Source organism: Notolepis coatsorum, assembly GCF_963971535.1.
Source record: "Notolepis coatsorum genome assembly, chromosome: 9".
Taxonomy (NCBI): Eukaryota; Metazoa; Chordata; class Actinopteri; order Aulopiformes; family Paralepididae; genus Notolepis; species Notolepis coatsorum.
In genome coordinates this window covers 103,743,300-103,766,878 of record NC_140173.1, presented here as the reverse complement: position 1 = coordinate 103,766,878, position 23,579 = coordinate 103,743,300, and the positions used below count along the sequence as shown (strand labels likewise).

Sequence of the window (23,579 nt, the reverse complement as noted above, 5' to 3'; positions counted from 1 at the left end):
ATCTTAGCCTGGTAGCGGACCGATATCTCAATACTGATGACCCTATCTTAGCCTGGTATCGGACCGATATCTCAATACTGATAACCCTATCTTAGCCTGGTATTAGACTGATATAACCAATATGGATACCTTACTTCCTCTTGTCTCTCCCGTGTGTCAGATATTAACGAGTGCCAGTCCTCGCCCTGTGCCCCTGGCGCCACCTGCATGGACGAGATCAACGGGTACCGCTGCTTGTGTCCGTCGGACCGGACCGGACCGCGGTGCCAGGAAGGTAGTCGTCAAGTTCAAAACAGACTCACACTCGGAGTTATCAGGAAGGCAATCATTTTCCTGTGCAAACACACGTGTGTGTATATATATTATATACACAGTATATTTTATTAGATTAGATTCAAATGTATTGTCATCATGCAGCACAAGTACAGTACAACGGCATCCAACCAGAGTGCAAATGTAGCAGTAAAGTGCGACAGCAATATACAATGTACAGGTGGTTAAACTGGGTACAAAATATACAAATTAGTACTACGGAGTGTAGTATGTATGTCAGATGTATGTACAGAGTTGTATTATATAAATAGAGACAGTATGAGTAGTACTGACCAGCAGCGTAAATTGTAAGAGTAGGATATGTACATATATATATATAGCTTCCTCAGAAAACGCACATAATGACATGTTTGAATGTTTCTGCTGTGTTGCAGTGACCAGGAGGCCGTGTTCGGTTAATGGCCGGGTGACCCCTGATGGAGCCAAGTGGGACGACGACTGCAACACCTGCCACTGCTCCAACGGGAAGGTGGTGTGCACCAGGGTACGTCTACGTCCCTCCACTGTTCTCCTGGGTCCACCAGGACTCCAGATGAACACATCCGCCAAATCCTACAACTTACTCTACACCCTCCCCAGACCGACAGTTGGGCAGCATGTGGTAGTCTACACCCTCCCTAGTCCGACGGTAGGACAAAATGCGCTCAATGACCAGTAACGACGGAAATTATAGAAAGGCAATTATAATTTATTTTATATCGTATAAAATCCTTTTCAGAATGAATGTTGTTTACATGTTGCAGGCGCCTCCCTAATTATCCTCCCCCCACGTGGAATGATGCACCTGATTGGATAAATGCAACTTCCAGTGGCTGAAATATAGCACCTTTTAATACTTTTGACGACACAAATGTACCATTCCCTCTAATATTGTGAATCCAATCGTAACTGTATCTATCAAAAGAATCACAATATGATATTTTTCAGCCCACATGTTTTCCGTACACATACCCTGAACCGAGACAACAAAACTCTATACATGTTTGAGCGACACATGAGCGATCGAGTTCCTCCCTGGACGTCCCGCTTTTCTTTATGGGAGTGGCGTCACACAGAAAGACGGCTCAAGGATGAAAACCACACAAAGCGTAGGTTGTTACCTAATGCTTTGACGGTGATATGTCACTAGATATACAAGCCCAAGAATTAAGAGATTATGGAAAAGGCGTGTGATTATACATTTGACTGCATTTTGCGTTTATTCAGTCATTGCCTCCACCATCCAGATAGATTAAATGTACCAGGGGATTAAATGGACTACTGTTCAATTCTATATATAGAGGTACAGCAGTATGAAGCTAGGCGTTGGGCGTGATCTTGTAATACAACTGTCATGGTACTATTCAATTCAGATGTTTTCTTAATCATTTTAAAATACTGCTGCAAGGGAAACTGAAAAATATACATTGTGTTTATTTTCTTTTTTGATATGTACGTCGTGGATGACAATATTGTAAAAATAAATGTCCTTGCATGGATCTGTGATGGTATACCTTCATATTCAGTGTCTCTCCCAGCCCTAATCAAAGCAGTGTTTGAGGTAGTTGGTATAAGATAAGATATTCCTTTATTGATCCCCTTGGGGAAATTCAGGCAGCATGGGGGGAGGGTATGGGCAGGGTAATAATAAATACAGGCAATACAAATTATACTACAGTAGAAAAGTAAAAATAGGCAGTGTAAACAATATAATTAACTCTGAATATAAGCATCTGAGCAAGTAGGCAGTGTGATCAAAGGTGCAGGTGAGGGTCTGTATGTGTATCAGTTATATTATACATTACAATACATATGGTTACAATAAACACTAGAATCTAAATATATACTATGAGTAAGTGAAGTATACATACTATTAGGGATGCTCGATATTGGCTTTTTTACCGATATACCGATATTGTCCAACTCTTAATTTCCGATACCGATATCAACCGATACCGATATATGCAGGGTTCCCCCCCCCAATTTTTTTTTATAATTTCAGGTAATTAACCCATTCTTCGCCAGGCATTGTACCCTTCTTATACCATCCTCTGCCAGCTCTATTTGTCTATGGAGATGTTTACCTACTTTGCAGGGCTATAACTTTTTAAATTGTATTGCTAAATTGACATTAATATGGCCCATTCAACATCAATTATCTATCGTTCAGTATGTGGGAACGTTATACTTTTTCATTCACACATTCATACAAAAATACGGTCTAGAGTATGAATATGTTTTTATCGTTTTCTGCAGTATTTCATAGAACGTGAGTTATAGCCATTTATGCATATATTAGGGGGGGGGGGAGGTCGTTTATAATGCAATGGCCGACGTTAAATGATTCATGTCGTATGGGTGATATATAGATCATAGCAGTTTGTATGGATAATAATAATCAAAAACGCTGAAACTCACCGCAGCTTCCTCGTAGCGATGGGGGAGCAAAAAGATCGCTATTATGGGATGGTGATCTATGCGCTCCATTTCCAGGTTGTATAATACTATATACGTCCAAATAATGTTGTTTATCGAGTTATGGCAACGGATCGATTATCCAGTGTGTCCAGATGGAGTCCCGCGAGCGATAGCGAGTGGCGGACAGAATAGGGGTGACACCAAGCACTTCCGGCCCCACTTCCGGTTTGGCAACTCACCGATCGGCCACCAGGTGGCCGTATTGAAGCGCTGGAGAGTTGAGTGGAGATCTACAGCACCAGTCATGACTCCGTGGGTGAAATGTGAATACCATGACAAATTTGAAATATTGATCTCGATGACGGCGTAATCAGTCATTGGCAGATTAAGCATGGCGAGGAATGACGTCTTAATCCGTCAATGGCGGAGAATGGGCATTACATATCTCTTGTTGTGGAATTAACACAACATTATGCATACTTTTGGCAATAAATAAAATCAGAATTTGTTCTTACTTGCTTGCCTGGGTAAATAAAGGTTATAGAAATGTAAAAAAAAAAATTGAAAACCGATACCGATATTTTCCGATATCACATTTTAATGCCGATATTGGCCGATAATATCGGTAGGCCGATAATATCGGACATCCCTACATAATATACATCATGCGTTATAGTCCGTGCAGTTTAGGTGGGAGTCAGACATGCTCGTTATTCTGCTCATCTTGGTTCATGCATGGTCCCTGAACAGCGGCCTGCTGGGTGTGATTACACGTTAATTAATCACATTTGTTTCTACTGAATGAAGCATGTGGCACGTGCCAGTATCTCACCACAGGGATGGCACGTACCAGTATCTCACCACAGGGATGGCACGTGCCATTATCTCACCACAGGGCTGTCACGTGCCATTATCTCACCACGTGCCATTATCTCACCGCATGCCAGTGTCTCACCACGTGCCAGTGTCTCACCACGTGCCAGTGTCTCACCACGTGCCATTGTCTCACCACGTGCCAGTGTCTCACCACGTGCCAGTGTCTCACCACGTGCCATTATCTCACCACGTGCCAGTGTCTCACCATGTGCCAGTGTCTCACCACAAGTTTTGTTGTGTGTGTCGTCCTGTAGATGTGGTGCGGGCCCAAGTCCTGCCAGCTGAGTGCCAAGGGGCGGGGCGGGTGTCCGTCGGGCCAGAGCTGCGTGCCGATCCGAGAGGGCCACTGCTTTGTCAGGCCCTGCCTGGGACTTGGCGAGTGCTGGCGCTCCAACCCTCCACCGCCTCCCACCAGGTGTCACCCCAGCTCCAGCTACCAGGACGGCAGCTGTGCCAACATCACCTTCACCTTCAACAAGGAGACCATGCCGAGCGTGAGTCACCGCCTCAGACCGGGACAGATTGAATGAAAGGTTTTCGGGGGCATTTTTCAAGCCTCTCCTCCTCCACCCCTCCTCCTCCACCCCTCCTCCTCCACCCCTCCTGCTCCACCCCTCCTCCTCCACCCCTCCTCCTCCACCCCTCCTGCTCCACCCCTCCTCATCCACCCCTCCTCCTCCACCCCTCCTGCTCCACCTCTCCTCCTCCACCCCTCCTCCTCCACCCCTCCTCCTCCACCCCTCCTGCTCCACCTCTCCTCCTCCACCCCTCCACCTCTCCTCCTCCACCTCTCCTCCTCCACCCCTCCTTCTCCACCTCTCCTCCTCCACCCCTCCTCCTCCACCCCTCCTCCTCCTCCACACCTCCTCCACACCTCGTCCTCCACCCCTCCTCCTCCTCCACACCTCCTCCTCCATCCCTCCTCCTCCACCCCTCCTGCTCCACCCCTCCTGCTCCACCTCTCCTCCTAAATCACTTAAATCACATCGTTCTTCACATGGATCTTCACAGGATCTAACATCCCAATCTTTGTTTACAGTTTGATTCTATGGCCATTTAAAAATAGACAATAAAAAGAGTAAAATAGAATAGACAGTAAAATGATCCAATAGTGCAGTGCAATAAGATATTCAATAAAATAGCCCTCATTTACAATAATCAGTGTTGATGTATGAGTCTAGGTGGCCAAAGGTTCAGTCATGTATCTAAATGTTTTCCAGTGAAGAGTGGTGACCCCCCCCCCTCGGTTCTGTTGCCGTGTCTGTGGTTTCCTGTGTCTGTGTTGCCGGTGTTCCTCAGAACCCAATACATTTCATGAGTGCGTGACTAACACTGGGAGATTAATGTGGCGACGGTCCGGATTTTTGCTAAAACGGGCCCCCGGGAGACTCGCCACCGCATCTCAGCGGCCCTGGCCAGCTCCCTGACGGGCAGGCGGGCAGAGTGACGGCCATGTGGCCCTGGCCAGCTCCCTAACGGGCAGGCGGGCAGAGTGACGGCCATGTGACCCTGGCCAGCTCCCTGACGGGCAGGCAGAGTGACGGCCATGTGGCCCTGGCCAGCTCCATGACGGGCAGGCGGGCAGAGTGACGGCCATGTGACCCTGGCCAGCTCCCTGACGGGCAGGCGGGCAGAGTGACGGCCATGTGGCCCTGGAGGAGGTGGTTCCCAGATTAGCGAGCGGTTCAACAGATTTCAGTACAAGGGAGACTTCTAGACTCATTTAACCTTTTTTTATTTTAGAATCAGAATCAGAAAGGTCTTTATTGCCAAGTAGTTTACACATACAAGGAATTTGATTTGGTCATTTGGTTAACGGACAGACAATTACGGTAGAATACAATAAAAAGGTAAAGTAAGATCAAATGGAATATAAGCTAAATTAAAATAGATTAAAATAGCACAATAGAATATAATTATAAAATAGGCCACGGTTGTACTACAGACGAGTTCGCTTAATAAATTTACAAGGGGACAACCTGCACACATTTGGAGTAAGCCTAGTCCCACACTCTTGATAGTTCTTCCCCCCACAGAGGAGACCCCCGACCGAAAGCTTTAATGTAGAATTATCCTGAACTAACTGGGCCCTAAAGGTTGAGACTAGATAACGGAACATTCAACAATACTGCAGAGCAAAATGTAGTGCAAACAATTACAACATGAAAACAAAAACAGAGAAGCAACATGGAGAAATTAAATAAAGAGACGTGCTAAAGACACAAGGGACATTCGGTCAATAAGATGAAGCGTTGAGACATGATGGGATTAAAACCATCACTTTATAGAGGAGATATACTATGGTGTATGGGGACAGTCCAACCATACAATATAATAATGGCATATGGGGACAGTCCAACCATACAATATAATATGGCATATGGGGACAGTCCAACCCAGGGTTAGAAAATAAAAATAAAAAATCAAGGGCTTTTTTTGCCCCCCTTAATTGATTTTCGTGGGCTTTTTTTTGTATTTCGGGGGCACTGAATTTTTATGATAAACGGTTATTAAACACCCTTATCATTTAAAAAATACAACTCAATTAATCTAATCTCCACAACTCCATCATACTCCGCTTTAATTTTCTTTATTTGAGGACCTGGGGAATCTGCTTCTCAGACTCGGTTAAGCTTAGGCACTCTTTCGAAGTTGGTTAAGGTTAGAGTTTGTCTTGGAGCATGGCGATAGAACGCCAGGTAGTTTGCAGGCTGTTTGACGTGGAAATGGATAAAGAAACAGCTCGTCACACGATTGGGCAAACGCGTCAGTGGCCAATCAGAGAGCGTCAGTCAGTGCCAATCGGAGAGCGTCTCAGAGAAATGCGGCTAGGTTTCACAATTACGCGTCAGTGCACACAGGGGTGAAATTGTGTGTCACAGCTGGGAGCGTTGCGGTGTTTGCTATGGAGGAGAAGTTTGGTTCACTTGTAAATAAACTATTCACATAAAACAAAACGTAATGTTAATGTCTCCATCAGGGTTTCCGTTAGAAAATACTGGGGCCGGTCTCCGTGTCCTGGAAGATTTCAATCTCCCGGAGAAATTCCGGTCAGTTTATTGAGTTTATAGGCAGGCTATATAAAGAATGACATCCCCAAGGAATGTAGATTTATAATATTTTTACTTAAAACTAGGCTACTTTTGCGTATATAGTCATTAATATATTCCAAATAAAATAAGTCCCTTGAGACTCCGTGCTGCTGCTGACGAAGCGATAAACTCATCCCAATAGTATGCAACTGCAGAGCCAGCGGCGCTATCGGGTCCGGTCTGGGGACTGCTCAGCAGCGCCACCCACCCAACAGCTGAATTGCCAATGGCTAAATTGGAGTATTGCACTGTGCGGGCACAACTGTGAGCTCTGCGGCTCTGCAGTTGCATGCTTCTCGATAATCCAGCACCAAGCTCCGCCATTCTCATCAGCAAACCACAAGTCGTGAGGGAATTATTTTCACAGGACATTATGACCGGAGATATTTAAATATGTCGGACTTCAACAGAATATATATATATAATTAGTAAACTGTCTGGGGCATTTTGTGCCCCCCTTAACTGATTTTCGAGGGCATTTTGTCCATTTTCACGGGCATTTTGCCCCGAGCCCCCGTTAATTTCGAACCCTGGTCCAACCATACAATATAATATGGTGTATGGGGACAGTCCAACCATACAATATAATACGGTGTATGGGGACAGTCCAACCATATAATATAATACGGTGTATGGGGACAGTCCAACCATACGATATGGTGTATTTTGGGCAAATGTCTGCGCACGTAATAAAGCAACCAAAATAATAACTAATAATAAAAGTCACCCACAACCCTTTGCTTCCTATTAACCCTTTGGTTGAATCCTCTCCTCCTCCATGCAGAGCCTGACGATCGAGCGTGTGTGCAAAGAGCTGAGGCACTTGTACGTGGTGAAGAATCTCTCCTTGGAGCATTCTGTGTACATAACCTGCGACCCTTCCTTCTCCGCGAGCAACGAGATCCACGTCTGCATAGTGAGTTGTCTCGCACGGTCTCCCGTCACCACGACGGCCTCTCCTCTGTCTGCCTCCACTGGCACATAATAAAAACATTTCAGCTGACTAACATGTTGTTAAAAGACTTCTCTTTGGTCGTTAGTGGCCCCGGGCTCTCTTTCTGGGAGGGTACGGGTTTGACATGCTTTTGTGGGATGCGTGGTGGATTTGGTTTTGGTCTTGAGCTATGCTAATAGTGGTTGACAACAATAAACATATAAACAAAAGCAGACAAAGTGGCACTGGGATGGAAAAAGGCACAGACGCCCCTCTGCTAATGCCTTGAACGTGCTCTTCTAATGCCTTGAACGTGCTGCTCTTCTAATGCCTTGAACGTGCTCTTCTAATGCCTTGAACGTGCTCTTCTTCTAGTCCTCTGCTAATGCCTTGAACGTGCTCTTCTTCTAGTCCTCTGCTAACGCCTTGAACGTGCTGCTCTTCTAGTCCTCTGCTAACGCCTTGAACATGCTCTTCTTCTAGTCCTCTGCTAACGCCTTGAACATGCTCTTCTTCTAGTCCTCTGCTAACGCCTTGAACATGCTCTTCTTCTAGTCCTCTGCTAACGCCTTGAACATGCTCTTCTTCTAGTCCTCTGCTAACGCCTTGAACGTGCTCTTCTTCTAGTCCTCTGCTAACACCTTGAACGTGCTCTTCTTCTAGTCCTCTGCTAACGCCTTGAACATGCTCTTCTTCTAGTCCTCTGCTAACGCCTTGAACGTGCTGCTCTTCTAGTCCTCTGCTAACGCCTTGAACAGGCTCTTCTTCTAGTCCTCTGCTAACACCTTGAACGTGCTCTTCTAGTCCTCTGCTAACGCCTTGAACAGGCTCTTCTTCTAGTCCTCTGCTAACACCTTGAACATGCTCTTCTTCTAGTCCTCTGCTAACGCCTTGAACGTGCTGCTCTTCTAGTCCTCTGCTAACGCCTTGAACGTGCTCTTCTTCTAGTCCTCTGCTAACGCCTTGAACATGCTGCTCTTCTAGTCCTCTGCTAATGCCTTGAACATGCTGCTCTTCTAGTCCTCTGCTAACACCTTGAACGTGCTCTTCTTCTAGTCCTCTGCTAACGCCTTGAACGTGCTGCTCTTCTAGTCCTCTGCTAACACCTTGAACGTGCTCTTCTTCTAGTCCTCTGCTAACACCTTGAACATGCTCTTCTTCTAGTCCTCTGCTAACGCCTTGAACGTGCTCTTCTTCTAGTCCTCTGCTAACACCTTGAACATGCTCTTCTTCTAGTCCTCTGCTAACGCCTTGAACATGCTCTTCTTCTAGTCCTCTGCTAACACCTTGAACAGGCTCTTCTTCTAGTCCTCTGCTAACGCCTTGAACAGGCTCTTCTAGTCCTCTGCTAACGCCTTGAACAGGCTCTTCTTCTAGTCCTCTGCTAACGCCTTGAACATGCACTTCTTCTAGTCCTCTGCTAACGCCTTGAACGTGCTGCTCTTCTAGTCCTCTGCTAACGCCTTGAACAGGCTCTTCTAGTCCTCTGCTAACGCCTTGAACAGGCTCTTCTAGTCCTCTGCTAACGCCTTGAACATGCTCTTCTTCTAGTCCTCTGCTAACGCCTTGAACAGGCTCTTCTAGTCCTCTGCTAACGCCTTGAACGTGCTGCTCTTCTAGTCCTCTGCTAACGCCTTGAACATGCTCTTCTTCTAGTCCTCTGCTAACGCCTTGAACATGCTGCTCTTCTAGTCCTCTGCTAACGCCTTGAACATGCTCTTCTTCTAGTCCTCTGCTAACGCCTTGAACAGGCTCTTCTTCTAGTCCTCTGCTAACGCCTTGAACGTGCTGCTCTTCTAGTCCTCTGCTAACGCCTTGAACATGCTCTTCTTCTAGTCCTCTGCTAACGCCTTGAACGTGCTCTTCTAGTCCTCTGCTAACGCCTTGAACGTGCTGCTCTTCTAGTCCTCTGCTAATGCCTTGAACATGCTCTTCTTCTAGTCCTCTGCTAACGCCTTGAACGTGCTCTTCTAGTCCTCTGCTAACGCCTTGAACATGCTCTTCTTCTAGTCCTCTGCTAACGCCTTGAACATGCTCTTCTTCTAGTCCTCTGCTAACACCTTGAACATGCTCTTCTTCTAGTCCTCTGCTAACGCATTGAACGTGCTCTTCTTCTAGTCCTCTGCTAACACCTTGAACGTGCTCTTCTTCTAGTCCTCTGCGAACACCTTGAACGTGCTGCTCTTCTAGTCCTCTGCTAACGCCTTGAACATGCTCTTCTTCTAGTCCTCTGCTAACGCCTTGAACATGCTCTTCTTCTAGTCCTCTGCTAACGCCTTGAACAGGCTCTTCTTCTAGTCCTCTGCTAACACCTTGAACGTGCTCTTCTTCTAGTCCTCTGCTAACACCTTGAACGTGCTCTTCTTCTAGTCCTCTGCTAACGCCTTGAACATGCTCTTCTTCTAGTCCTCTGCTAACACCTTGAACAGGCTCTTCTTCTAGTCCTCTGCTAACGCCTTGAACAGGCTCTTCTTCTAGTCCTCTGCTAACGCCTTGAACAGGCTCTTCTAGTCCTCTGCTAACGCCTTGAACGTGCTCTTCTTCTAGTCCTCTGCTAACGCCTTGAACAGGCTCTTCTTCTAGTCCTCTGCTAACGCCTTGAACATGCTCTTCTTCTAGTCCTCTGCTAACACCTTGAACGTGCTGCTCTTCTAGTCCTCTGCTAACGCCTTGAACATGCTCTTCTTCTAGTCCTCTGCTAACGCCTTGAACATGCTCTTCTTCTAGTCCTCTGCTAACGCCTTGAACAGGCTCTTCTTCTAGTCCTCTGCTAACACCTTGAACGTGCACTTCTTCTAGTCCTCTGCTAACGCCTTGAACATGCTCTTCTTCTAGTCCTCTGCTAACGCCTTGAACATGCTCTTCTTCTAGTCCTCTGCTAACGCCTTGAACAGGCTCTTCTTCTAGTCCTCTGCTAACGCCTTAAACAGGCTCTTCTTCTAGTCCTCTGCTAACGTCTTGAACGTGCTGCTCTTCTAGTCCTCTGCTAACGCCTTGAACGTGCTGCTCTTCTAGTCCTCTGCTAACGCCTTGAACATGCTCTTCTTCTAGTCCTCTGCTAACGCCTTGAACATGCTCTTCTTCTAGTCCTCTGCTAACGCCTTGAACAGGCTCTTCTTCTAGTCCTCTGCTAACGCCTTGAACGTGCTGCTCTTCTAGTCCTCTGCTAACGCCTTGAACATGCTCTTCTTCTAGTCCTCTGCTAACGCTTTGAACATGCTCTTCTTCTAGTCCTCTGCTAACGCCTTGAACAGGCTCTTCTTCTAGTCCTCTGCTAACGCCTTGAACGTGCTGCTCTTCTAGTCCTCTGCTAACGCCTTGAACGTGCTCTTCTTCTAGTCCACGCCGGACGACCGCCGGCTCGACGGGAGCCCCATCAAGGAGATCACCGACAGGATCATCGATCTCGTGAGCAAACGGAACGGGAACAACTCCATCATCACAGCCATCGCGGAGGTGCGCGTGCCAAGCGCCGCCAAAACTGGTAAGATCCGACTGCCCATTGTTGCTCAGAGTTGAGAGTTTCCCCGACCTGCACAGACCTGCTTGTATAAAGAAGGGTGGGAGATATGTATACCGTACTTTTCGCACTATAAGCCGCACCTGACTATAAGCCGCAGCAGCTAAATTGAATGATGTGTACATATATAAGCCGCACTGGACTATAAGCCGCATGTTTTAATGTTTAATTACCATATGTAAGGAGTGGAGCCTGCGGCTTAATTTGACTCAACATGGGAAACCTCACCCGGCCCGGACACGGAAAGGATTGACAGATTGATTGCTCTTTCTCGATTCTGTGGGTGGTGGTGCATGGCCGTTCTTATATTGAGCTTTAAGTTCCCACCTCTACAGAGAATGACTCCCATTGGGACACAATACTGTCGGACAAATAACAAGAATTAACTCATTTACAAGTTGTATTAAGTAAATAAGGGAACAGATGAATAACATTTCAATGCAGTAAAAAAAGCAATATTTTGATTTTCGGGTTTTGTCCACATATAAGCCGCACCGTTATATAAGCCGCAGGGTCGAAAAATGGGGGAAAAAGCCGCGGCTTATAGTCCGAAAAGTACGGTACTTTTCTTTTTTTGGGAAAAGATCAGACCAGATAAATGTGAGTTTAGACGGCATTCCTCAAAACGCAACACACACGCATGAAAAATGATATACAGTCCTCCCACACTGCTACTCAATCGGTAGTCACGAGAGGTATATAACGCAGCTCCAAGAGAAGCCATGATCTGTGGAAAGAGTGGAGCTGCCTAGTTGTGTGGCTTTAGGTGGGCTAACAGCCTGGCAGGAGGCAGTGTTAGGTGGGCTCACAGCCTGGCAGGAGGCAGTGTTAGGTGGGCTCACAGCCTGGCAGGAGGCAGTGTTGGGAGGCTCACAGCCTGGCAGGAGGCAGTGTTGGGAGGCTCACAGCCTGGCAGGAGGCAGTGTTTGGAGGCTCACAGCCTGGCAGGAGGCAGTGTTGCGAGGCTCACAGCCTGGCAGGAGGCAGTGTTGGGAGGCCTGGCAGGAGGTGTTAGAGGCTCCAGTGTGTGTTCCACCATCCATCAAGGTGGTGACAGCAGACCGCTGCCATTGCCAGATGGAGACCCGTCCTCCTACCTTTTTAGGGGCCCAGAGGTCAGAGGGCACAGGAGGGAGCAGCATGTGGACTTATTATGGAAATTGTTACGCACAACCATTGATTTAGGTGCAAAACACACCATGAAAACTTGGGTTGTTTTTTAAGCAGACCTTAACACTTTGATCGCCATGGTTAAATTCATAATTTACCATCCCTCGCCATCTCTATTTGTCTATGGAGAAGTTCCCCTTCTTTGCAGGGCTATAACTTTTTAAATTGTATTGCTAAATTGACATTATTATGGCCCATTCAATGTCCTATATCTATTGTTCAGGGTGTAGCAACGTTATACTTTTTCATTCACATATTCATACTAAAATATGGTCTAAAGTATAAGTATGTTTTTATCGTTTTCTGCAGCTTTCTTCAGAATTTGATTTATAGCCCCAAATGCATTATATTGATGATCAAATACAGTTTGGTAGCGATCAGTGCCAGATAAAAAATTTCAACTGGAGGTACTTCTAGAAGTTACTACGTATCATCTGATGTTGACCGGATGGGCGGGGGGTCGTTTATAATTCCGTGGGCAACGTTATATCATTCACCTAGTGTGGGTCATATGATCATCAGAGCAGTTTATATGGAACACGTTAGAAAATAACGCTGAAACTCACCGTGGCTTCCTCGCGCCGTTGGGGGATGAGCGTGGAACAGAATTTTTTCTATTATGGGATGGAGAAATACCGGATCCATTTCCAGGTTGTATAATAGTATATACGTCCAAATCATGTTGTTTATTGAGTTAGGGTGAGCGATCGATTATCCAGTGTGTCAAGATGGAGTCCCGGGAGCTATAGCGAGTGGTCGGACCGAATTTGGATGAGCACCAGTTTCCTGTTTCCGGTTTGCTGTTTGGGCGATCTGCCGATCGGCCACCAGATGGCGCTCTTGAACCGTTAGATAGTTGAGTGGAGCTCAGCAGTATATCTCAGGTCCCCGGGGGAGAAATATGATTTCGATCACAGATTTTTTAAATATTGATATCAAAGACGAGTTACGGCATCTTCGGCAGAATGAGCATGGCGGGGAAAGACGAGTTCCAGCGTTTTCGGCGATTAAAGTGTTAAAGGTGCTGTAAGTGGTGTTTATTTGTGTTAAATAGCTCTACATTCTGACAGCCATCACTGATGTCGAGTGTCTGGTGAGAAACATGGGAGTCCCTACACTCAGTAAACACAGTACATTTTCTGGTGTCCCGTTCCCACTCAGTAAACACAAAGTACATGTTATGGTCCCGTTCCCACTCAGTAGACACACAGTACATTTTCTGGTCCCGTTCCCACTCTGTAAACACAAAGTACATGTGCTGGTGTCCCGTTCCCACTCTGTAAACACAAGGTACATGTTCTGGTGTCCCGTTACCACTCAGTAAACACAAAGTACATATTCTGGTGTCCCGTTCCCACTCTGTAAACACAAAGTTCATGTTCTGGTGTCCCGTTCCCACTCAGTAAACACAAAGTACATGTTCTGGTCCCGTTCCCACTCTGTAAACACAAAGTACATTTTCTGGTGTCTCGTTCCCACTGTATCCAATCAGGAGAGCCAATCATAGATATTTAGACTTATTTCAAGAAATCTTGCCAAGCCAATTTTGCTTACTGCAGGCTCTCCTAGTCTCTCCTGTGTGTAGTCAGTGTGTGACCCAGTATCTCCTAGTCTCTCCTGTGTGTAGTCAGTGTGTGACCCAGTCTCTCCTAGTCTCTCCTGTGTGTAGTCAGCATGTGACCCAGTCTCTCCTAGTCTCTCCTGTGTGTAGTCAGTGTGTGACCCAGTCTCTCCTGTGTGTAGTCAGCGTGTGACCCAGTCTCTCCTAGTCTCTCCTGTGTGTAGTCGGTGTGTGACCCAGTCTCTCCTGTGTGTAGTCGGTGTGTGACCCAGTCTCTCCTAGTCTCTCCTGTGTGTAGTCGGTGTGTGACCCAGTCTCTCCTAGTCTCTCCTGTGTGTAGTCGGTGTGTGACCCAGTCTCTCCTAGTCTCTCCTGTGTGTAGTCAGCATGTGACCCAGTCTCTCCTAGTCTCTCCTGTGTGTAGTCGGTGTGTGACCCAGTCTCTCCTAGTCTCTCCTGTGTGTAGTCAGTGTGTGACCCAGTCTCTCCTAGTCTCTCCTGTGTGTAGTCAGTGTGTGACCCAGTCTCTCCTAGTCTCTCCTGTGTGTAGTCAGCATGTGACCCAGTCTCTCCTAGTCTCTCCTGTGTGTAGTCAGTGTGTGACCCAGTCTCTCCTAGTCTCTCCTGTGTGTAGTCGGTGTGTGACCCAGTCTCTCCTAGTCTCTCCTGTGTGTAGTCAGTGTGTGACCCAGTCTCTCCTAGTCTCTCCTGTGTGTAGTCAGCATGTGACCCAGTCTCTCCTAGTCTCTCCTGTGTGTAGTCGGTGTGTGACCCAGTCTCTCCTAGTCTCTCCTGTGTGTAGTCGGTGTGTGACCCAGTCTCTCCTAGTCTCTCCTGTGTGTAGTCGGTGTGTGACCCAGTCTCTCCTAGTCTCTCCTGTGTGTAGTCAGTGTGTGACCCAGTCTCTCCTAGTCTCTCCTGTGTGTGTAGTCAGCATGTGACCCAGTCTCTCCTAGTCTCTCCTGTGTGTGTAGTCAGTGTGTGACCCAGTCTCTCCTAGTCTCTCCTGTGTGTGTAGTCAGTGTGTGACCCAGTCTCTCCTAGTCTCTCCTGTGTGTAGTCAGCATGTGACCCAGTCTCTCCTGTGTGTGTAGTCAGTGTGTGACCCAGTCTCTCCTCTCTCCTCAGACTACCTGGTCCCGCTGCTCAGCTCCGTCTTCATCATCCTCTGGCTCCTGGTCCTCGTCTCAGTCTTCCTGTGGTGCCTGCGGCGGCGGCGGAAGCAGAGCGGCCACGGTGGTGCGTCGGCGGCCGGCTCCGAGGACAACACCACCAACAACGTGCGCGAGCAGCTGAACCAGATCAAGAACCCCATCGAGAAACACGTGGGCCTCGCGGTCACCATCAAGGACTACGAGGACAAGAACTCCATCATCGCCAAGACAAGGACAAATCATCCGGAGGGAGGAGGAGGAGGAGGAGGAGGGGGTGTGGAGGAGGAGGACAAGGACAGGCACTTCCAGAAGAGCCGCTTCGCCAAGCAGTCGGCGTACACGCTGGTGGAGCGGGAGGAGAGGACGCCAGTCTCCACCGGCGGCAAACACCCGAGCTGGACTAACAAACAGGACAACAGACACTTGGAGACGGCGAACAGCATCAACAGAATGGACTACATCGTATAGCAGGCCTCTGCGTTGCTGTGCAACCGAGCCCCCCCCCTCCCCCCCCCCCACCCCTCATGACCCCGCGCCTGGGTAAACACCAGGGAAGCTTCAGGATGTGTAGTTCTAAAAAAAAAAAAAAAAAACACATAAAAAGAAAAATACAAAAAAAAAATTGCGTAATTTCTTGACCCTGCGATTATTCGCATTTCTTCCCGTGTTAATTTAAGTTTTGACAAGCTGGCAACACTGGCAGTGATGGTTGCTTTGGTTGGCTGGACACACCAGGCACTGAAATACCTTTCATGGCAAAACCCCGTAGTTTCAAGCGTCCCTCTACGCATTTCATGCCTCCCCCTTTTCATTTGGTGGGAAGTATCGACGGATCTTCCACCTTCAAATACTCTTATTACTTGTTTTTACACAAAAAGTACACTTTACACATCGCATTCAATACTATAACTCGATATTTTGTAGTATTCGTTTGAACTCTTCCCTCTGTATTTTGTACAGCTAGTTCTGTTGGGAGGTAGTGCATCTTCAGCTTTTAGACCATAGCAACTGTCAAAAAAAAAGAAGAGTTATCATTAAGATCTTTATTATTTATTGTTTCTTTTTTTTTTTTTTTTTTTTTGGCGGATGGGATCACTGTCAGCAGTCGCTGACGATATGAAGAATTTATGTGTCGATTTAGAACGATGTAGATATGTACATTTATTATTTTTTTTTATTAATCATTGTGTATATTTGATTTATTAACTTAATAATCAAGAGCCTTAAGATATCATTCCTTTTTATTTATATGTTCAGTCTGGAGTTTGAAGGTTTTCATAGCTTTGGAAGCCCACAGTTTCTTTTGATCTTTTTTTTTCTTTTCTAATTGCATAAATGCCAAAATTTCAAAGAAGAAAAAAAGGACTGGCGCTTCTGGCCTGAAAGAAATGTTTTATTTTATTTTCTTTTTATTAATTCAAATGTTTTTGAAAATTTCATTCTAATTGATTCATTTTTTGCCAGGACCTTGATTTGGGGCAAGTGGGGTAGGACACAAGAACAAAGCAATGAGAAGAGCGGCTGCTTTGGGCCTGGGGGGGTCGGGGGTCAATGGAGTGGCAGACATATTGCTTGCCGCTTATAGATAAACACTTAACCCTTTCACGACCACACGACAAAGGGTTAACCCTTTCACTGCGACAATACAGAAGGTTAACCCTTTCACGACCACATGACAAAGGGTTAACCCTTTCACTGCGACAATACCTTTCACTACCACGCAACAAAGGGTTAACCCTTTCACTGCGACAATACAGAAGGTTAACCCTTTCACGACCACATGACAAAGGGTTAACCCTTTCACTGTGACAATACCTTTCACTACCACGCAACAAAGGGTTAACCGTTTCACTGCGACAATACAGAAGGTTAACTCTTTCACTACCACGACAAAGGGTTAACCCTTTCACTGCGACAATACAGAAGGTTAACCCTTTCACTACCACATGACAAAGGGTTAACCCTTTCACTGCGACAATACAGAAGGTTAACCCTTTCACGACCACATGACAAAGGGTTAACCCTTTCACTGCGACAATACCTTTCACTACCACGCAACAAAGGGTTAACCGTTTCACTGCGACAATACAGAAGGTTAACTCTTTCACTACCACGACAAAGGGTTAACCCTTTCACTGCGACAATACAGAAGGTTAACCCTTTCACTACCACACGACAAAGGGTTAACCCTTTCACTGCGACAATACAGAAGGTTAACCCTTTCACGACCACATGACAAAGGGTTAACCCTTTCACTGCGACAATACCTTTCACTACCACGCAACAAAGGGTTAACCGTTTCACTTCGACAATACAGAAGGTTAACTCTTTCACTACCACACGACAAAGGGTTGACCCTTTCACTGCGACAAAGAAGGTTAACCCTTTCACTACCACACGACAAAATGTTAACCCTTTCACTGCCACACTACAGAAGGTTAACCCTTTCACTACCACACTACAGACTGTTTTGTGGTAGTGAAAGGGTTAAGGGAACAAAAGCCTTCATCAGCTTCCAACACGCATAACGTCAACAGTCTTGGCACACAGCGAGGCTGGCTAGATCCGCCAGCTCATAAAGCGCATCACTCATCGGTTATGACACGTCAGAATTCCCATCTGCTTTATTCAGCATCATGTCATGAGCTAGACTGTGAGTACTTGAACAGAAAGAAGGCGATGGGAACACCGTAGACACGGACGTAGTACACTGCCTTGCTCTGCGGGAGTCTGTTCTTTTTTCTCTGTGCACATTTGTTTCTTAAAAAAAAGAAGAAAAAAATAGGCTCTTAAAAGACGAAGACGATGTTTTCTCATTTATTACCATTTGAAATCATGGCAAACATTTTGTGTCCTTTTTTCTTTTTCTTTTTTGACTCTTGTGTTTATGAACTTGAGAATTATTTGTGTTGATCTGGCAATATTTTCTTTTTGGAAAGTCATATTTATTAAATATTTTGTATGAAAAGAGAATTAAAGTCGTCTTTTGTTCTGGAGAGCCGATTGAACCCGTCTGTCTCTGATGATGATTCCAGCCAGGCGTGTCTGAGCAGAGGAGGGAGACTAGCGTGGGAACGAACAGACATCATAAGAGAGCGACGTCTCTGTCCAAATGTGTTTACTGCTAATTACGCTGCAGCGAGCCTCCGTATTAATCAAGTCAATCCGAGAGACAGACATTGTGACAGAAATACCCCTGGCTCCTCCTGATCCACAACACAATACCACTGTTGTTGTTGAACATGAACCAGGCAACCCTGAAGCCAAACATCCAGAGTAGAAATCACCGTTATTCAGACACCGCTGGCGGAGAGTTCCGGGTGCGACGTGCAGAGTCACTAATCAAAACTGGTGCTGGGGCCAAAAACTTGAAAATCCTATTACATGACATTAGGCCATACTCTGCAATTCTGTTCAAATTATTCAATTCGTATCAATTTACAATTTAGTCATTTAGCTGACCTATCCAAAGCGACTTACAGATTGTGAACAACAAGACACCAGGACGGGTACATCTCTGGCAGCTAAATGGTAAATAAATGTTAAATGGTGCGTTTATATACAGTAGCAGCTTTTATCCAAAGCTGTTTACTATTTTGTTCCTCAAATTCACCCATTCACTCACACACCGATGGCAGAGGCAACCATGCAAGGTGCATGTACGTCGCAATTGGGGGTTAATTGTCTTGCTCAAGGATACTTCGACAAGCTGCCCGGGAAGAATAACTGGGAACCATCAGACTACCGGATGACCGCTCTACCTCCTGAACCCCTGTCGCCCCTAGCTAAGAGTCGTGGCTAAACACGACCAGAGGTGTCTGCTGCCTCCAGTAACTTCAAGCAGCTCCACTCAACCAACAACCCAGAGCTGGACACCTTATCTGGCATGAGATCATGTCTGGAGCTTCTCCTGTTCATCATGTCTGGAGCTTCCTGTTCATCATGTCTGGAGCTTCCTGTTCATAATGACTGGAGCTTCCTGTTCATCACGTCTGGAGCTTCCTGTTCATCATGACTGGAGCTTCCTGTTCATGTCTGGAGCTTCCTGTTCATCACGTCTGGAGCTTCCTGTTCATCATGACTGGAGCTTCCTGTTCATGTCTGGAGCTTCCTGTTCATGTCTGGAGCTTCCTGTTCATGTCTGGAGCTTCCTGTTCATAATGACTGGAGCTTCCTGTTCATCACGTCTGGAGCTTCCTGTTCATCATGCCTGGAGCTTCCTGTTCATCATGACTGGAGCTTCCTGTTCATCATGACTGGAGCTTCCTGTTCATCATGCCTGGAGCTTCCTGTTCATCATGCCTGGAGCTTCCTGTTCATCATGCCTGGAGCTTCCTGTTCATCATGACTGGAGCTTCCTGTTCATGTCTGGAGCTTCCTGTTCATCACGTCTGGAGCTTCCTGTTCATCATGTCTGGAGCTTCCTGTTCATCATGTCTGGAGCTTCCTGTTCATCACGTCTGGAGCTTCTCCTGTTCATCACGTCTGGAGCTTCTCCTGTTCATCATGTCTGGAGCTTCTCCTGTTCATCATGTCTGGAGCTTCTCCTGTTCATCATGTCTGGAGCTTCTCCTGTTCATCATGTCTGGAGCTTCTCCTGTTCATCACGTCTGGAGCTTCTCCTGTTCATCACGTCTGGAGCTTCTCCTGTTCATCATGTCTGGAGCTTCTCCTGTTCATCACGTCTGGAGCATCCTGTTCATCATGACTGGAGCTTCCTGTTCATCATGCCTGGAGCTTCCTGTTCATCATGACTGGAGCTTCCTGTTCATCATGTCTGGAGCTTCCTGTTCATCATGTCTGGAGCTTCCTGTTCATCACGTCTGGAGCTTCTCCTGTTCATCACGTCTGGAGCTTCCTGTTCATCATGTCTGGAGCTTCTCCTGTTCATCACGTCTGGAGCTTCCTGTTCATCACGTCTGGAGCTTCCTGTTCATCACGTCTGGAGCTTCTCCTGTTCATCACGTCTGGAGCTTCCTGTTCATCACGTCTGGAGCTTCCTGTTCATCACGACTGGAGCTTCCTGTTCATCATGACTGGAGCTTCCTGTTCATCATGTCTGGAGCTTCCTGTTCATCATGTCTGGAGCTTCCTGTTCATCATGACTGGAGCTTCCTGTTCATCACGTCTGGAGCTTCTCCTGTTCATCACGTCTGGAGCTTCCTGTTCATCATGTCTGGAGCTTCCTGTTCATCATGACTGGAGCTTCCTGTTCATCATGTCTGGAGTTTCCTGTTCATCATGACTGGAGCTTCCTGTTCATCATGACTGGAGCTTCCTGTTCATCATGACTGGAGCTTCCTGTTCATCATGTCTGGAGCTTCCTGTTCATCACGTCTGGAGCTTCTCCTGTTCATGTCTGGAGCTTCTCCTGTTCATCACGTCTGGATGTTGATCATCTAACGGAGACTGATTTTGTAATATCTGAAATGAAAAAAGAAAAACTATCCTTATCATGCACTCTTCCTACTATACTAATGTCTACTAGTATGCACTCAACTCTGCAGCACCAAAGTTTCAGCACTGTTTTATGAACATTGTTACTCAGCTGATAGAGTTGTACCCTTCCTGTTGACTTGTCGTACAAAACTTTGTAAGTCGCTTTGGATAAAAGTGTCAGCTAAATGACTATGTAAATGTAGACTCATAGAATATTTAAGCATTTATACCCAAGCTTACTTGTTTTGTAGCACTAACTAGTATGAACCAGAGAATGAGGTCATATCCATGTAAAATGGCCCTGTGCTGTTCCCACAAAAGGTTGGTTTCCCATTCACTTAAAGTGGAGCAGCTCTGGGATTTGTGTCTAATGATATCATCAGTACAGTCTCATCTCACTTGTTCCTAGCTGTGCGAGACTTGTTAGTGTATGTAAATGTGGACTAATGTATGATTTTGTATTGTGTTTGAACCAATCTTAAAACCCCCCAAGTCTTCCACAGAATCTGTTTAAACGGATTAAAAGCCAAGGCAACAGATTATCAACACCTCTTGAGAATCTTAAACACAAGAGTTAAAACACCCAGGTCAGTTTCACTAATCCGCCATCTTGTCTATCCCCTGATAAGGACAATTGGATCAAGAGGCCTCTGGTAGCTGCCGGCAGAGCCTGAGCTCACATTACAACAGCCACTTAAAGGGGAATACCACTTTTCTTTTTAAGGAAATTGTGTGTTATTCTAAGACAGGACAGTCACTAGGGAAGTGTCTGTAAAATGCCTTAATCTATTCACACACTCTTAATAAAAATCATGGGGTACTTAAAACATTGCAGACCCCTTATACATGCCTTAACTTCAGTCAGGGGTTAAACAACTTAAGCAGAAATGTCAGGGTAAACTAAGGCTTTGGCCACTCATTTTACCTAGTCCATGCACAATTCTACTTAATTTCTTTCTTAATTTACCTTCATTCTTATTCAATAGTTTATTAACACATTGGGCGCCGGCCATTAGCCTTATCCTTGTAGCTAACGCGCCAGGTTTCCATAGCATATTTTCACTGTGCGTCACTATGTTTGGAGAGCTATATCTATATTCTTTATAGCTATGGAGACAATACTATGGTCATTTGACAGTGACTTTCTTCCGTCGAACATGCAAAAAAGATAATTTTTTCATGTATACGATCGCACGTTATCCCGTGGTGAATATTGAATATAGTTTAGGAGTGATCCGGGATCATTCCTGAAAAGCTGAGTTATAGGGCGCTGCGTGAATTCTACTATAAACGTTGGCGTTTCTTGCCTGGACACGCTACTATTTCCAAATGAAATGTATATAATAGGTTTTGATGCTTTGAGTGGATACATTTATTAAACGTAAAAAAAAAAAAATGAACCAAGAGTGATTTGAACCTGTGACCATAGTATCCACAGCCAGCAGACTAACGAGTTGAGCTAATCAGTCAGATGTTAAAACTGAGTGACTAATCCATGATTTACACTTGTGCCAATTGCGTTTGTCCCAAATTTTTTGTATTGGCATCAGGCACGTGCACACATAGAGGCCAAGGGGTGCTTGAGCACCTGCCTTTTTGAGCCTCATCAAAAAAGTGCCCCTTTTGAAAAAAAATAATAATAATAATAATATTATTATTTTTTACCGTTACGCATATAGACTGCCCTTCCAACTGAAAAATGTCAGGATAGAATCAAAATATTAGGTAAAGAGAGAGAGATGCCCCATATTCCATTGCAGTTTGCACGGCCTCCTCACCGTGCCTCTCCGCGGACCTATATATTTTATGCATAGCGTGGGTGGTGATGATGATGATAGAAACCGCTGTGGCGCATACAGTTGAATGCTGGTATTACACTCATTGAGGGACACGAAGAAGTCAAGTCCGATGGGATTTGGGAATCTCGAATACAAATCGGGATTGGAATAAAAAATGCATTTATATTAAACAATACAGGGCGGCTACGTGGCGTAGTGGGCAAGGCGCTCGCCACGAAATCTGAAGACGCTGGGCTCGCCTGTTCGAGCCCAGCTTCGAGCCCAGCGCTCCACATTTGCCTTCAGTTTAGCTGGTCGTCCGTACTAATACACATTGGCCGTATTAGGGGGTGGGAAACTGATGGGTGGGGATCGGGCGTTGTGGACAGCGACTCCTACAGGTCGGTTGGTGCGCCTGCGCAGTAGAATCAGGAAGTGTCGGGGGCAGCGTGAGCCTCCCACGCGTTACTCCTCGCCACTGAGAGATCGAGCTGCGCAGGTGAAAAGATGCGACTGCTGTTACCTCAAGTACCGGAGGGGACTTGTGCTATACGACTTAGTCCACATTGCAGCCGGCTTGTGGGAGGCAAGAAACAGCGTTCGTGACAGGGGAGGGTTGAATTGGATGATACGAAATTGGGATGGGAGAAAATATAGAAAATGGGAGAAAAAGTGGATAAAAAAAAAAAAAAAAAACAGAATATACAGCACTTCTTGGGGTCTGTAGGGTAAGCACTTATTCCCTCCCCCCTGAACATTTATGGAGATGTATGGGTCTTTTAAGTCAGTGATAAAAGTGTCTTTCAAGGATAAGTGAGCTCCTGCACTGCTTATTATAGTTCAATATTCAATATTTGATAACCAAAAACCCCCAAAAAGCATAAAAAGGGGGGCCCCGCCCGAAAAGGGCCCTTAAAAAACCTGCCCCTCTAAAGTCCTGTGCACGTCCCTGATTGGCATTAATACTAATGCTAATATGTCATGTTCTACAGTAGGTGTAGGAGCCATTCTTGAGTTTGTATCATGCAATTATTTGAATTATGAAAATGCTTTATGGATTACGAAATATAAAAACGAAAACTGATAATTTGATTGACAAGTCATAATATTATTTACACTGATTATGTTATTGTAACTATTCTTATGATTTGAAACTATGTGTACTTTCCCTTTAAAGGGGAACATTCTTATAAATGGCCTTTTTGAGTGTTTAGCATTGTTTCCTAGCTATGTGAACTTATATTAATATGATCTATGTCTAAAAATTCTCATATTGGCGCATTCTTCCAATTCTCCTCTCACAATATTCACCCTCACTGAACTGA

The 23,579-nt window shown here is 45.8% G+C and overlaps 1 protein-coding gene across 4 annotated transcripts in view; it reads left to right on the top strand.

The window, feature by feature from the left end:
- jag1b (jagged canonical Notch ligand 1b) overlaps positions 1–17,999 on the top strand; it is a 124,314-nt gene extending 106,315 nt beyond the window's left edge. For 2 of the 4 annotated variants that reach the window (XM_084321790.1, XM_084321789.1), the window contains exons 21-26: positions 161–274; positions 708–817; positions 3,861–4,100; positions 7,483–7,614; positions 10,972–11,116; positions 15,012–17,999. In XM_084321790.1, coding sequence (XP_084177916.1) covers positions 161–274; positions 708–817; positions 3,861–4,100; positions 7,483–7,614; positions 10,972–11,116; positions 15,012–15,505 — 1,235 coding nt within the window. In that variant the 3' untranslated portion in view covers positions 15,506–17,999. The remainder of the gene's footprint in view (positions 1–160; positions 275–707; positions 818–3,860; positions 4,101–7,482; positions 7,615–10,971; positions 11,117–15,011) is intronic. The other 2 variants (XR_014620107.1, XR_014620108.1) reach the window with 2 other exon arrangements.
- Positions 18,000–23,579: the final 5,580 nt, after the last annotated feature.